The sequence below is a fragment of the Charadrius vociferus genome, unplaced genomic scaffold, assembly GCF_000708025.1.
Source record: "Charadrius vociferus isolate BGI_N301 unplaced genomic scaffold, ASM70802v2 scaffold600, whole genome shotgun sequence".
In the NCBI taxonomy this organism is placed as follows: Eukaryota; Metazoa; Chordata; class Aves; order Charadriiformes; family Charadriidae; genus Charadrius; species Charadrius vociferus.
Window position 1 is genome coordinate 640,659 of NW_009646404.1, and position 15,259 is coordinate 655,917.

Sequence of the window (15,259 nt, forward strand, 5' to 3'; positions counted from 1 at the left end):
CACTCTGAGTCCAACATGTCCTTGCGCTCGACGTTCTCACTCCATGAGGAAGAGGAGGAGCCAGTAGGTATTTGGGATTGTCTGAAGGAGCAGTATTAGGAAGTTCAATGTCAAAAGAGTGACTTAGTGGACTCTTGTGAGTATGTAGAGCTATCATGGGCAGATTTTCGCGATGTCTGGCAACTAAAAGCCTGGCTGTCAGGACTCCTGGATTTAATTTTGTTTCCACCTCTGACTTCTGCAAGTTACTTTGCTTCCTTGTGTACTGTTTCCCTATATGGAAAGAGGGGACAATGGTGAGGCTTTTCTTCTCTCAGAAAGACTGTAAGTCTTTGCAAAGTCATGTGTGATTCCCTCGCTCTGCTGCAGAGCAGTAGGGGGTTGCAAGTTTTTAGGCTGGTGGTCTAGCCCCAGGCAGCAAGCCTAATACAATTCCCTACTGATTCAGAGCCCCATCCTGCATTTAGGGCTGTGTGGCACCCCACTGACTTGATTGTAAGCCCCAGGAGGGTGCAAGGAATTATCCACATGTGATTCTTGTTGGGGGAGGACACTTCTAAGCTGAGCTTAGCTTGTGACCCGGTAACTAACCCCAGACTGGATGCATAAAAGGTCAGGCGGCATTTTGCCACGGATCTGGGATAAAAGCATGTGTTTCGTATTTAGGAACCCGGGGAGGGGGTTGTGTTTGCAGTTCTGAGAGCAGCACAGGATGAAAAGACCGACCGAACTCCCAGGATTGATTTGAAATGCTCTGAAACGTGAAGCCCTGCCCTAGTGTGGAGTGGAGAGCTGTGTGTCTCAGGGAGGACGTGCTCATACCCCATGCTCCGGCAGTCTCAGTTGGTAAACAAAACTGGAGACATTTGCCCGTTGCGGCAGAAACAATGTTGTTTCTGCTTCATAAGGGGATGAAAGAGCCCTTCCTTCAGGATGTTTCAAAAATAAAAAAGGGCAAGCTGTTTTAAAATTGCTTTTAAACTTCAGTCTTAGTACAGGGGACATTTTGACAACACACTGTTCAGTCCAGTGAACAGTGACTTGAGTCACTCTGGCAAAAAAGTTGGTCTGCGCAGTTTGCTGTCAGGTCCTGATACTGCCAGATGCTGGTGGCTCCCAGTTTGTGATGATCTGAGGGTCTCTAGCCATTTCTAAGTTCATTCTTCATATTGGAGGTCAGCAGACCCAGACAAAAGTTTATTTTGAGATAATGAAACCCTTAGTGTGCCCTGTGCCCCAGGCTGCCCAAGGTTCACCGCTGAAGAGTTGCTTTATTCCTTCTGCAGAGTTGGAGGCTCTTGCGTTTGGACTAATCCTTGTGCTCTCTCTGTCCCCGTCTCTCCTCAACTTCAGGAGCCACTGGTGTTTGCTGAACAACCGTCCGTGAAGCTGTGCTGCCAACTGTGCTGTAGTGTGTTTAAGGATCCAGTCATCACAACCTGTGGGGTAAGGCAGAACTCTTCAAAATAGTGAGTGGGGGCTCCACAGATGTCCTATGTGAGCTATAGCCAAGCCCTGACTGTCCCCAGTGACTCTCAGCCTGAGTAAGCAAAGAGGAGGCAGCCCCTGTCCAGGAAAGCCAGGCCAGCATAGGAGCAGAGGTGCTGATGGACATGTCTTAAATTTCCCCACAAGGCAGCTCTGAACCAGTCTGCAGTGGGGTGTGCGGGGCACTCTGCAGTTAGCTGGAGAAACCTGGGGCTTGCTTAAAATTGGGTGGCTTTTCCCAGGAGAGCTGTACTATCAGCCCCCCCTATCCTGGCCATGTTCAGTCTCTTTGGTGTGGCTTCAGTGAGGTCTAAAAGTCCTCGTTCCCTGTCCTGAAGGGCTCTGCAGAGTGCTGCTGCCTCCTGGGCACCCCAGGAATGGCTGCTCTTCAGTTGTGAAGAAAGTGTTTCTTACAAAATCAGAATGGCTTGAAGCTTCATTTAGTTAATGCTTGCAAAGGGATTTGAGATCCTCTAATGAAAGGCAGAGTATTATGAATATTCTTCTATATTCCGTTTTACTGGGATTTAATAGAAACTGTATATTATTCCTGTTTCTGTGCTACGTGTGAAGAAAGATGACTTTGTGACAGGCTCTCTAATGCTTATGATGTACTTCTGATTGCTAGGATGGAGCTGCAGCAACAAACGCAGAGAGCAGGATTGTTTATTGCAGTGAGGGTGCTATCCCCAAAGGTGTTGGAAGTTGGTGCAGTGAAACTGCACCATTTCAGTAAGCGGCTCTTCGTGGAGGAACTGAGATTTACTGGTTAATATGGAAAAAAAAAAATCTGCTGCAGGAAGCAGGCTGGCTTCATTTGCAGTCCTGGTTTGGCAGCTCTGGAGAGAGCACCATGCAGCTGTTCAGGGCAGGAAAAGCCGCGTGAGCAGGGCAGCAGATAACAGCTCTGAAGAGTGACTTGCAGCCTCTCCAGCACTGCTGCCAAGCGCTGGCAGGGGAGTGCAGCTGAGGAGGCTCCAGGGAACCCACAGGGCAAGTTCAGGACCAGGGAAATGCTGCAGCCTTTGTTCCTTTCTTTATATTCATTAGCCTGTTTGCTGCTTTATCAAGTTAAATTGTTACAAGAAATTTCTGCTGTAAGAATAGAGAGATAGAGAGCTATTTAAAGTGGCAAAATTTACAGTGGGCTTACAAACTAGATGTCCCATGCACCTGACAGCAGGACAGCTTCAGCTACATTAGGCTGCTACAGAGGAATATATGTGATAAGCTGACTGGCCAAAGACAGGGAGAGACCAGACATCCCCTTGCTCTTCTCCTTGAGGACTTCTCGGGGAAACGAGAGGGATAACATGGACTAAAGTGGAGGGTGAAGCAGAGACTTGGAGGGTAGGAATACCAGCTTGTGGCAGAACATGCCCGTGGCTTTGGCTTTCACCATGATCGTGGCCTGATCTTGAACAGGGCAGAACCCTCAAAGCTTCAAACCGTGTGCTTAGTATTTCTCAGGAGCAGGACCCGTGTGGCACTCTGAGCTGCCTGAGCAAGCAGCTGGTTTTTGCCCTGTGGTGCAGACTGAAGAGCACGCTGAGTTATAAAGCAGGCAGAACAGCTGCTGAGGCCCCTGAGCCACAGGCTTTGGTATCTCCCACCTTTCCCATCGTTAGCCACAGGGAATAATTTGTCCAATATTGTTTACGCTGACACTGCTGTTCCTCTTTGTCTCCACAGCACACATTTTGTAGAAGATGTGCCTTAACATCTGGTGAGTACAGAACCGTTCTTCTGTGATGCAGCCAAAACGCTGTTGTTTTCTGGTTTGTTTGCTTTCACTTAAAAAGAAACCTGCGGAAAGATGTCCAAAGGGCTTAAAACAAGCTGTCACATCACAGGCTGCCACTGCAGCAGTGAGGGGCTGGGGCACGGGTGGCTGTGCAGCTTGGAGCTCTGATGGTACGTGCTGTAGCATGGGCACTAGAGGGCTGGGTCCGGCTCTTGGGCACAGGATGTTCTCAAATCCTGGAATATGCAGTGGATAATCCCGGGATAATACATGTCTCGCCCAGAGCTGACCCATTGATTTCAGACAGAAAGCTTTCTGTGGCCGCCTGTCTAAGGAACAGGGGGACCATGTTTGGCAGAGACCCATCAAACCCCGTCTCCCCCATCCCATGGTGCCAGCTCTCTGACTGCTGACAGAGCCTGTGCACAGCAGTGCACAGAGCTGCTTTAGCTCACCCAGCTCTTCCAGAAACTTGATGAAGCTCGAGTGTCTGGCTGCTGGCCTGGCCTAACCAGCTCCCTCTTGGTTTGGACTCTGTGCTACAAAAAAAGCCTTTATTTGGCATGAGCCAAATGAGAAGGCTTTGCAGTTGCAATCCTGAGTTGCTCAGTTTTGCTTCTGCCCTCAAAGCTCGTGTCTTTGCTTCGCTGCAGCGTCGCTGGCCTGCAGTGCCCCGCTGGCAGCAGAGGAGCTGAGCCCAGGCCTGGGTGGGGGAACGGATTATGTATGGGGCATCTGCTGATATTTGGTCACTGCCTGTGAATACTCTCACACTTCAGCAAGCACAAGGTAGTCTGAATTAGTGTGGCTTTCTGTCATTGGCAGCTAACTCAAATTATCATGGATTAACATAAACTGTAACTTTTCACCAAGCCCCAAGACAAACCAGAGATAGTGGCTTGCAGACCTTGTGTGAATATTCGTGGCTCGTTCCATTGCCACCCATCTGGGAGTTGGCCGTCTTGGCCAGAGAACTCAAAAGAATAAAATCTCCTGCAGTGTCTCAGCCCTTGCTGACTCTCTCTCTCTTTTGCTTCCTCACCTGGCAGAGAAGTGCCCCGTGGACAACGCCAAACTGACCGTAGTGGTTAACAACATTGCGGTGGCTGAGCAGATCGGGGAGCTCTTCATTCACTGCAAGTATGGCTGCCGGCCTGCAGCCAGCAGCAAACCCGCTGCCTTCGAGGTGGACCCCCGTGGATGTCCGTTTACAATTAAACTGAGTGCCAGGAAGTAAGTGGCTTGTTACCAGCGTGCAGCGTCTCCAGGGAAAGGGCTCCACCACCAGCAATCTGCTGTCATATCTGAGCTGCCCTGCGGCTCCTGGGGACAATGCAGCTCCTGCCAGCAGTGCTCTGCTAGAGCGTGCAGGGGTGTGGGAATGGGCAGAGAGACTGGAAGGGACAGTCCTTTCCACTATGTCTCAGCTTTAGGATGGTAGCAGATGGGCTGGTCTCAGGGAAAGGATGCTGTTCTCTGCTCCCAGCTTACCTGAGTGTCTCAGCATCGGGACAGGTGATGCGCTGTGAAAACAGCCACCTCACATCTGGGGTGAAACACTGTGGCTATAGTCAAGCAGAGACCTGGGGATTCTTTTTATAAGAGGAGTTATCCTAGTTATATGCTAGGAATCAGAAATCTTATCTCCTGCCCCATCCTTAAACGCATTCACTGTCTTCCTTATCACCTGGCCATTGCCTGTTGTTGATAGCTGCCTGAAGGCTCAGTTGATCAGCTGCATAAGCTGATGTTCCCTGCATAAATGTGGCCTATTATTACTCTCAACTTACTGGCCAAATGAGAATTTAAAGCTGTAATTGCAGTCTTAGAGCAGGAGGCTTTTGATCACCTGACAGTCTCACAGGGCTGGTTTGCTCCTTTCCTGATGGTCTGTGTTGTTTCTACTAATTTTTGCTTATCCTTGATTTTCCCTCCTTTTGCTTCTCTCCATGGGCAGAGATCATGAAAGCAGCTGTGATTACAGGCCGGTTCGCTGCCCCAATAATCCCAGCTGCCCACCTCTCCTGAAAATGAACCTGGAGGCACATCTGAAAGAGTGCGAGCACATAAAATGTCCCCACTCCAAATACGGGTAAGGAGCTGGTGCTTTTTAGTGGGAAGGATGCACTGAGCTCATTTCTGAGCTGCATTTTGGCTACTGCAGCTTTGGGATAGCCCCATGGGCTCTGAGCAGCTCTACCTAGTGCTGTGCACTGGCCTGAGACTGAGATCAGGCGTGCAGGGCTTGCAGAAAGCAGCCCCCGAGCCCCTTGTTGAGAACAGGCAGGTCACGCTGCCCAGCTGTAAGCCCTGCTGGCAGCCAAGGAGGAGGCTGAGGTGCGTAGGCAGAAGAACCAGCTGGAGGACAGTCAGGAGTGGTGGATGTGGCCGGAGCCACACAGGGAGGAGGATGAGTACAAGAGTAACATGAGTACTGTGGCAGTGTCTTTCAAACCAGTTCTCCTCCCAGGGCAAGGGAAGTGCTGATCAGCTTTGGAGAGTTGATTGTCACCTGAGCAGGAGCGCAGCCCGGGCTGGGGGTTCCCTGCAGGACACCCAGCTAAGGTTAGCGTTGCAGGAAGAGATGTCTTGGCAGAAGCAGAGCAAGGCGAGTCCCGGCCGAGTAGCCCTGACTCCTTGCAATGTTGCAGGCCCAAGTCAGCATCTGCCGAGGTCAGCTGCAGATTTTTCTGTTGGTTTTGATGGCTCTTAGATTTGGCTCCTGGTGAGCACACAAACTGACACCACATTCTGTCTTTTGCCTAAGATCTGCTTTTCCTTGCAACTGCCTAGACAGAAAGACAGACAGTTCTGTTTGGGGCCAATGCCCTGGCCAGAAGAGTGGGAGCTGCTTGGCCTCTCTGTTGCCCTGCAGTTTCCTGCACCCAGCAGGATGGTGAACCACAGTACCACTGCTCCTGGTAGGAGGAGCGCAACAGCTGGGAACCCACACAGAAGACCTCCCTCCAAGGAGCCAACTGAGCAAGGAGGTCTCCAGTGTGAGCTCTGCTCCAGCCAGCATCTGCCTTCCCCTTGTAGGTGTACGTTCATAGGAAATCAAGACACTTATGAGACCCACTTGGAGACGTGCAAGTTCGAGGGTCTGAAGGAGTTCCTGCAGCAGACAGATGATCGCTTCCATGAGATGCAGGTGGCAATGGCCCAGAAGGACCAGGAAATTGCCTTCCTGCGCTCCATGCTGGGGAAGCTCTCAGAGAAAATCGACCAGCTGGAGAAGAACTTGGAGCTTAAGTTTGGTGAGTCTTGCACTGGATGAGCTCTGTGGTCAGAAGTGTTAGGGACAGGGCAGCTCTTTGTTAGGATGATGCATTACAGGATTCATTCCATGTTTAAAACTGGTGCTGAGCAGGTTTCAGGAGGTTCAGATATTCTTTGCAGAGGAACAAGTAGGGGTTTCATCAACTTCTCTGCTGCCAGAACATCATGGGACCTAATCCTGCAGTCGCCAATCGCATGGCAAGTTCTAGAAATGTCTGCAGGCAGCTACCACCATTCTCCCGTGACTTTTTCCTGTGTGGTCCATGGGCACAGGCCCGCGTAAAAATCAGCGCGTCGAATAGCCAACAATGCAGCCATCCTGGAGCAAGCATGGTTCTTGGACACCTTTGCTGTGCCCAGCCCTGTCTTGCCTCTGAAATTTGCCGGGTCTTCATCATCCGAGCACAATTTGCATTTGAGTAGCAGACACCCTCCTAGTTTTACCTACGGATAACAGCAATGCATTCTCCTCCCTCCTTGTTCAGAGGTTAGGTGGCAGGGGATGTCCTCTGCCTGTTCCCCTGGGTGCCATCATTTACTCTGCAGTGACTGTGGGCCTGTCCATCTCTTGTAGATGTGCTGGACGAGAACCAGAGCAAGCTGAGCGAGGATCTGATGGAATTCCGCAGGGATGCATCCATGCTGAACGTGAGGAGGGGCCAGGGTCCTGGGGTGGAGCAGGGATTGCATGCAGTTAGCTGCTGGCTCTGCTACTAGTTAGGCTTCTCCTGCAGTGGGGGGAGTCTTTGGGGTTCCCTTCTGTTTGCTGGCTCTGCGCACCCCAGGTTTGGTTTGCTTTTACTGCAGCTGGGGTCCGACTGAAGGTTTCCTCTAGGCTGAGTAAAAGGCAGCTCAGTGAGCACATTCCGGTCACTGCATCTGAGCTGCAATTTTATATGTTCCTGCTCTCTTTTCTCAACCTGTTGGTGCTCTTGAAATGTGTTACCAGAGGAAAAGACCCCTGCAGCAAGGAGAGAGCCTTCTGCTCCAAAGCCTGGGCACTCCTGGACCTTTTATACAGCCAGGGACAGTATGCCCTTCTCCCTGCCCGCAGAGAAAGCAGGAAGATAAGCAGATCCCTGCTAACAAGCTGGGAGTGAGAGCTGTCTCATAATTTTGGACATTATTCAAGCACTGATGATAGATAGACATCCCTCCTTAGTTCAGGCAGACTGCATTCCACTGAATGTACTGATCAGGAGGAGCTCACCCTGTCTAGGTAAACCTAGGCATGCTAATGAAGAGGGTCTCCATGGATGCAGCAGGGACCAGGCCATGGAGGAGACTACAAAGAGACCTTCCAGTTCTTCTCCAGCAAGGTGGGCTTCGAGAGCCCAGCTGAGCAAGCAGTCCCTGTAACCGATTTGATTATTTTTAGCAGTCTGGTGAATGGCAGAGCAAGGACAGTATATTCGGAAAGGTATTTCTGTGCCTGCCTGAATACTGAAGAGTTTAGTGCAGATCTGAGATGCTGTCACCGAGAGCCCCACGGTCTCTGGAGGGAGGTGACAGAGGGATGTATGCAGTGTCCTAGAGCAGGAGACCTCCAATCAGAGAATGAGTCAGCTGCCAAGGGAGGGCCTTCACAGGGAGTCAAGATCTGTCCAAAGGCAAGAGTGGCTTTAGCAGTGGAGGGGGACAGTCTTAAAGCCATGCCCAGAAGGGCAGGCTGGTCTTGATGGCTCTGTAGCTCATGTCGCTTGTTCTGTTTTTCAGGATGAGCTCTCCCACATTAATGCTCGGCTCAACATGGGCATCCTTGGATGTGAGTATGCATGTGGTTTTCATCCTCTCAGGCTGGGTTGGGGGTGATGGCCCAATGAGCCCTTTTAGGCGAGGTCACAGATACACAAAGTAATGGTTGTCTCTGGGTGCAGCAGTAGTTTGTTCACAGGGTCACCGCTGCTGCAGGAAGAAAATACTGGTGGGAGAGTTTCCAGAAGCACTGGCCAAAGAGGGACTCACAGCACTGCAGGGTTATTAGCTGCTAGGTAGAGATGTCAAGTGGACTTTACGTCTCTGGCCTCCCTAGGTCCAGCCCAGGAGTTGCATTAGGGAGATGAGTCCTGGGGCTCAAAGCAGTGATAAGTTGATGAGCTGTAAGGATGGGACGTGAGACCTTCCAGCCAGACAAGGAAGGTCTCATGGTTCCTTCTGGCCTGCAACAACGTGAAGTGCAAGGAGGACCTGTTGGGCCAGTGCAGGGAGCTCTGTACCCTCCAAACTCACCGTGACATGGCGCAGCACTGTTCTCCCAAGTCTCACCTGCCTTCTTGTTTCTGTAGCCTATGATCCTCAGCAGATCTTCAAGTGCAAGGGGACCTTTGTGGGACACCAGGGCCCTGTCTGGTGTTTGTGCGTTTATTCCATAGGAGACTTGCTCTTCAGCGGCTCTTCAGACAAAACCATTAAGGTAAGAGCTTGCCTCTTCTGTCTTATCTTCTGCATTTGTAAATGTGCTTCAGGTGGGACAGAAGCTGAGTTGCGGTTTTTGGGGTGTGGGGACGTCACTTCCCAAAGTTACTCCCAAAGAATCTTAAATGATTCTTTGCAATTATAGTTGGGCAGAATTCTCTGTGAGGAAACATTATGTGGTAGTGAAATCAGGAGACAAATAGTGGTTTTTGCAAGGCCCTGATTAGAATCTTATCCCTGCAGCTGCTGGTTTTGCTTTATATGGTGTTCAGGGTATTCAAACCTATTTTGGATTCTGATTTTATTTTCCCTTGTTATAAAAAGCCATCTTAGAAAAAAACATTTTTCCCTGATCGGATGTGTCCTTTTTCCATTTTATGGCATGTTTGTTTTTCTTTGTCCTGTTTTCAGTAACTCAAACTGACAGCAGTGCTCCAGTGCAACCTAAACAACAGTTCCCAGTGTCACCGTGTTGGCTGCTGGTGGCTGATGGCTGGGCCAGGGAGTCACGTGGGCTGCTGTGACTAGCCCTGGCAGGAGCAGAGTTTTGATTTAGTTTCTTTGACCGATGGCAAGAGCCACATGGAAGAAAATGCACATTGCTGTACTTTATTGAAAGAAAACAGCTTTCTGCCCTGTCCTGGCTGCTCTGGACACCACATTCCCATGATCCCTCTCTTGAGAGAGTGGGGGAAACCGCTGCAGTGGCAGAGGAGGCTGTGCTGTGCCATTGGAGCCTTAGGGATGGCGTGTGAATTGCTAAAGCAGGAGCCCAAGAGCTGCTTCTCTGGTTCAGTGTGTGGTGTTGGCCTGGGCTGTGAAAGGCAGAGCTGGAGAGGGCTGATGCCTGCTGCTGTCCAGTGCCTCATTAACTTCAACCTGACCCTTTGCAGTAAATTTCCTTTCCTAGACAAGCCTATCTCTGCCTGGGAGCCCGGAAGGCAGGTGCCCAGGTGACAGCCTGTTTCCTCGTTTTGGTGCTTTTGTGGCTTTGCTGACATCCTGCCCGGGTCCCCAGCTGCTCTGTCTGCTGGTGTGTGACCCTCTGCTAACTTCTGTTTCCTGTTAGGTGTGGGATACCTGTACCACATACAAGTGCCAAAAGACCTTGGAGGGTCACGATGGAATTGTACTGGCTCTCTGCATCCAGGGGTGAGTGGAAAGGGACACCGGCCCCTGCAGGAGAGAGCACTGGGGCTCCTGAGCGTGCACTTACAATTCCCCGTCCTCAGTCCTGCATGTTCCAAGACTGTGCATGAGAGGCACGTCTTGCCTCTTTGCTCTTCAAAAATCGACAAAGCATGTATCTCTTTGGCCTCCCTGCTGTCCTGGCTTCCTTCCCTGGTCACCAGTGGGGTGCCTGGCCTCCTGCTCAAAGGACCAGTCCAGCCTGGCCTCCCCACAAGACCTGGGCTCTGCTCCTGGGGTTGGTGTGTTTAGTCTTGGCCCAGTGGGGCTGTGGGACTGCAGCTTCTCACCCAGTACGGCGCCTGGGAATGAGCTGGGACCCTGCACTCATTGCTCTCCCTCGCTGACCTCCTTTTGTTTTCTGGTGACGTTACAGGAACAAGCTGTACAGTGGCTCTGCTGACTGCACCATTATTGTGAGTACCCAGGACCCCCTGCTCCGTTTTGCAGTTGGGATGAGATCTGCAGGCCAGCCCCGGGCTGGTGTGGAGCAGGGACCTACATCCTTTTTTCTATAAGGCTCTTCAGCTGGCAGTGGTGTAAGACTAGATAACCCGGGTGTGCTTTATCCACTGCCTTCAGCCAAGTTACTCGTGGGTTGGATTTGGGTGTTTCCTGCAGGCTGGATTTCCCACTCCCTGCTCCTGTGCGGGCAGCGGGAGGCTGGTGCTCTAAGCTGGGGCAGGGTGTCAGTCCTGATCAGACTAGGACGGTGGCTCATACAAGTGCCCTGTCCTGCCTGTGTTTTTGCCTGTGTGTGATTGCCTGCCTCCAGAGGCAAAGAGGAAGGGCTTCAGCAGAAGGGGCCTGCCCCTCACAGGCATTCTTTTTCTCCTTTGCAGGTCTGGGATATTCAAAACCTGCAGAAAGTGAACACGATCCGAGCACATGACAATCCTGTTTGCACTTTGGTCTCCTCGCACAACATGCTGTTCAGCGGCTCTCTCAAAGCCATCAAGGTAGAGCTCTGGGATGGCTCCTTTTGGCCTGGTAGGAGACCAATGGTACAAACTGCCAGGTAGCAGTGTGCAAACGGGAAGAAAGTGGCACTTTGGTCTGTGGGTGACCTTGTTACCGCGCTCTCCTGAGTCACACAGAGAAGCACAGCTACACAGAGCAGCCAGCACTGCAGAGGTTTAGCCTGTGCTCTGTGCTGAAGTCAGAGATGTTCTGGGACCTGGCTGGAAAAACACTCCTGTTTCTAATAACTCTGTAAACCTGAGACTGCAGGTGGAGTATCTTGGCAGTTCCTGAATGTGTGTGTCCTTGGGCCCCCCACGGACCTGCTCAGACCATTGGGAATTGTGTCTGGGATTCAGAATTGGCTGGGGATTTAGGCTGCCTGCTTTAAAACCCCTTCCAAAGGATCTTGAATTTGCATTCCTTACCTAAAGCATGCAGAAATCAGGGAACAGCTTTGCAGGTTGCCCTTTAAAGGCTTGGCTAGATTCCCTTGGTTCTGCTTCCAGCTCCTGGTGAGACGGCTTATGGGACCATCCATCTGTAAGAGGGCGCATGCTCTTTTCTTTATCTGGGGCCTGGAGTGCTTCAGCTGTCTAGAGAGTGCTCGGGGCTGGAGGAGCAATGAGACAGCACTAAGCAGAAGGAGAATTTGGGGCCTTTTGGTTTTTGTTCTTCCCAGCCACTTTCTGCCAGATGAGCCGAGCAGGCCAGTTAGCGCTGTTAGGGATGGTGGGGTGAGATCTGTCGATCCCTGTGTGCGGGGGGTTTCAGGCAGGGTTTCCCAGGAGCTGTGGGAACGGAGCTTTGTGGGGACAGGCTGGGAGTGGAAGTCCAGAGCAGTTCTTTACTGTAGATTTGGTTTAGGCTTTTCAAGTCCATGGCACTGCTAGGGAAGGGTCTCTGCCAGCGGTAATGCAAGCTCCGAGCGAGCTCTCCCGAGCCCTCAGGGAGACATGCTTATTCAGCATAGTTATTGTGTGTTTTATCTGGAAGTCAGTGGGTTCAGGCGATTCCCATGAGGCAGGAGAGCCAGCACGAAGTTCCCCTTAGTGAGCTGGTAGGGCCTTGTGCTGCCTGGGCAGGGGCGGGCAGCGCTCCGAGCTAGAGGCTGACCTGGTCTGTCCCATCACTGCCCCATCCCGCTGAGTCTCTCCTTCATGTCTGTGCGTCTGTGCTTTCTGCAGGTCTGGGATATTGTAGGTACCGAGCTCAAACTGAAGAAGGAGCTGACAGGTCTCAATCACTGGGTGCGAGCGCTGGTGGCTTCTCAAAACTATCTCTACAGCGGATCTTACCAAACAATCAAGGTGGGACCCTGAGACTTGAGGCAACTGTAAGCCATCGGCTCTCCTCATGCCTCTGTATTCTGCAGCATGGGTTGGTGGAGCGGGACAAAAGGTAGCTGCTAGGATGTCAGAGCACCACTGTAGCATTGCTGACACACTAGATTTTACCGCGCTGATTGCATCTTTTCAGGCACAAAGGCTGGGCTCTGGCTGGTCCTTGGGAGCGCAGCTGCTCGGGGATGCTCGCTGAGATAAAACACAGCCTCACAGCCATGGTGCCTCACGCTGCCTCCGCAGCTGCCTCACCGTTATCTGCGCTGACACTCCTGCTGATAAAAGGAGAAGGTCACTGTCTGGCTGCAGAGTTACCATAAATCTGTGTGTAGTTTCTGAAATGCCCTCATCTGTGTTGGCTCAGGCTTTGATGAATAGTTCACCTCTCAGCATCTGGGTGACATAAGAGAATTTGAAGTTTCCCTCCTCAGTGTTAATAAATCCTTGTTAATTTGTCAGCATCGGTTTTTAGTACTATCAAGGACTGGGTTGTGTGAGCACATGTGAGTGCATGTGTGTGCAATCTCCACAGCTTTTTCAACCTGGATGTTCAAAGCTGGGCAGCTAAATAAGATAGCAGGACTTTGCTCTTCAGTACTGAACATTCCCAGCCGAACAGATTTGTCCTTAAAAATGTGATCTGGGTACATATGGAGCCAGTCTGACTCCGTGCGTGGCTGGAGAAGAGCTTCAAGGGAGCTCCCTCCTGGAGAGGGTTCCCTGCAGGGGTCTCATCCTGCCTTTGCTCTGGCATCTCTTTCAGATTTGGGACATCCGCAACTTGGAGTGTGTCCACGTGCTGCAGACGTCAGGAGGCAGCGTCTACTCCATCGCTGTGACAAACCACCACATTGTGTGTGGCACCTATGAGAACCTCATCCATGTAAGGGCTGTGGGGTTTGATGCATTTGTTGGTTTGAGGCTGGGGGAGAGGGGCAAGGAGATGGGGACCTGGCTCTGCAGGTCCCCTTTATGGCATACCCGGAGCATGGGTGCACAGCACCCGCCCTGGAGGTGTGCATGGAGGTGGAAACACCTCTCAGAGGAGAAGTCAGTGGCCTGCATCTCAGTGCAATCTCCGATCCCTTCTCTCCTCCTGCAGGTCTGGGATATAGAGACAAAGGAACAAGTCCGCACGCTGACCGGGCATGTGGGTACTGTTTACGCCCTTGCTGTCATCTCCACACCGGATCAAACCAAAGTCTTCAGTGCATCATATGATCGGTCACTCAGGGTATGTATCCAGGGCTGTGCAGCTGCATCTGTGCATTTGTTAAAACCTGGACAGCCTTGAGGAAAAAGGAGGATGTGGGATCCTCATCCCTGCATGCTACATGACCTCCCTCATGTTTAATTTGTGTCGTCTGGCTCAAACCCTGTGGCACTTAGCATCCCCCATCCCTCCTGGTGCTCGGGGTTGTGCCAGAGCCCCATGCCGCTTGCTTGGCTCACACCTCCTGTGTGTCCCTAGGTGTGGAGCATGGACAACATGATCTGTACTCAGACGCTGCTGCGACACCAGGGTAGCGTCACTGCCCTTGCAGTCTCCAGGGGCCGCCTCTTCTCCGGCGCCGTGGACAGCACTGTAAAGGTTGGTGTCTTCAGCCTTCTCCTTCATGGTTTAGTCTTTTCCAGTACTAGACCTAGGGCATTAAATGAGTTAGGAGTTGTCTTCAAATAAACAAGGGGATCGTTATCAACGGGTGGGAGGTTTAATTCCTGACAGAGGGTGTTGTGGATGCTGGAAGCCCAAACGGAAGCTCCACAAGAGGGTGAAGAACAGCTCTCAGAGCTGCTCAGAACAGTCACTGTCATGGCTTTGTCTCTCCTCCGCAGGTCTGGACGTGCTAGCGAGAGCGCCACACTAGTCCTGCACACTGAAAGACCAAAAACTCCTTCCCTCCGTCGGCCTGCTGGGTGACTAACACCACTATGAAATAACTGCTGCAGCTCCTCTCCGCACCGACCACTGCCTGCTGCTGCCCATCGGCCGGTTCCCCCACCCACAAGGACCCCGGCCGGCAGCTCTCAGGATGGGTCTGGTTCATGGATGCTCCAGATGTTCCCTCAGATCTGCCATATACGATTGGAAATGCAGAAGATGTTGTTGTGGTGCCAGCGCCTTCCGCACTGCAGAGTGCCCTCCTCTGCCCGCATCCCCCCAGCCAGGGAGCATCCTCTGGGGCCAGGGCTGGGGTGGAGATGGGTCTCCAGCCCAGGGCAGCCCCACAGGGCACCGGTGCAGATGCAGCACAGCCCTTGGCCAGTGATGGGACTGAATGGTTCAGCTTGTCATGGGAGCCGGCCTGGCCGGGGCGGTGACGCTGGGAGGCCGGTCCCTTTGTAAATGGTAGAACTGAGCATTAGGCCTTGCCCTGGGTTGGGACTCCAACCCCTTTCTGTCTCTAGTATTTAATTTTACTGCCAAGATGTCAGGCTGATCCATCTGGGAAGAGGTGTTTTCTTGAGTAGCCAGGTACGATTTTTATGCCACAGCTAGTTCTCAAATCAAGTAACACAAACCCATTGTTCACCACCCTGTAATAATGGTCTCCACATTAAAGAGAAAAAGCCTCTGTTGCATTTTTACTCACATTTTCTACTGTTTTTAAGATTGTAATATAGATTTGATTATTTCTTCATTGACAATAAAAGCCAAAAGAGTTGTTCCTGGCCAGCGTGAGTTATTGCAGGCTCTCGACGGGCGCTGGCGGCCAGCACTGGTCCTGTGGCAGCTCCTGGCTCCAGCTTGCACCCGTCCACCCCGCGGTTGCTGCCCCGGAGGGGTGGGCACGGCCATGGCACCCGCTGTGAAAAATGGGGTGCAGGGGCTGGGCACCTC

At 51.8% G+C, this 15,259-nt stretch overlaps 1 protein-coding gene across 1 annotated transcript in view; it reads left to right on the plus strand.

Moving 5' to 3' along the window:
• Positions 1-15,083, plus strand: part of TRAF7 (TNF receptor-associated factor 7, E3 ubiquitin protein ligase) — a 21,307-nt gene extending 6,224 nt beyond the window's left edge. The window contains exons 5-22 of the mRNA XM_009894712.1: positions 1-63; positions 1,354-1,446; positions 3,181-3,214; positions 4,282-4,465; positions 5,190-5,324; positions 6,272-6,489; positions 7,086-7,159; positions 8,228-8,276; positions 8,797-8,924; positions 9,996-10,078; positions 10,491-10,530; positions 10,957-11,073; positions 12,262-12,384; positions 13,181-13,300; positions 13,520-13,651; positions 13,889-14,008; positions 14,254-14,554; positions 14,674-15,083. The exon at positions 1-63 is cut by the window's left edge and continues 1 nt beyond it. Coding sequence (XP_009893014.1) covers positions 1-63; positions 1,354-1,446; positions 3,181-3,214; positions 4,282-4,465; positions 5,190-5,324; positions 6,272-6,489; positions 7,086-7,159; positions 8,228-8,276; positions 8,797-8,924; positions 9,996-10,078; positions 10,491-10,530; positions 10,957-11,073; positions 12,262-12,384; positions 13,181-13,300; positions 13,520-13,651; positions 13,889-14,008; positions 14,254-14,268 — 1,728 coding nt within the window. The 3' untranslated portion in view covers positions 14,269-14,554; positions 14,674-15,083. The remainder of the gene's footprint in view (positions 64-1,353; positions 1,447-3,180; positions 3,215-4,281; positions 4,466-5,189; positions 5,325-6,271; positions 6,490-7,085; positions 7,160-8,227; positions 8,277-8,796; positions 8,925-9,995; positions 10,079-10,490; positions 10,531-10,956; positions 11,074-12,261; positions 12,385-13,180; positions 13,301-13,519; positions 13,652-13,888; positions 14,009-14,253; positions 14,555-14,673) is intronic.
• The last annotated feature ends 176 nt before the right edge of the window (positions 15,084-15,259 follow it).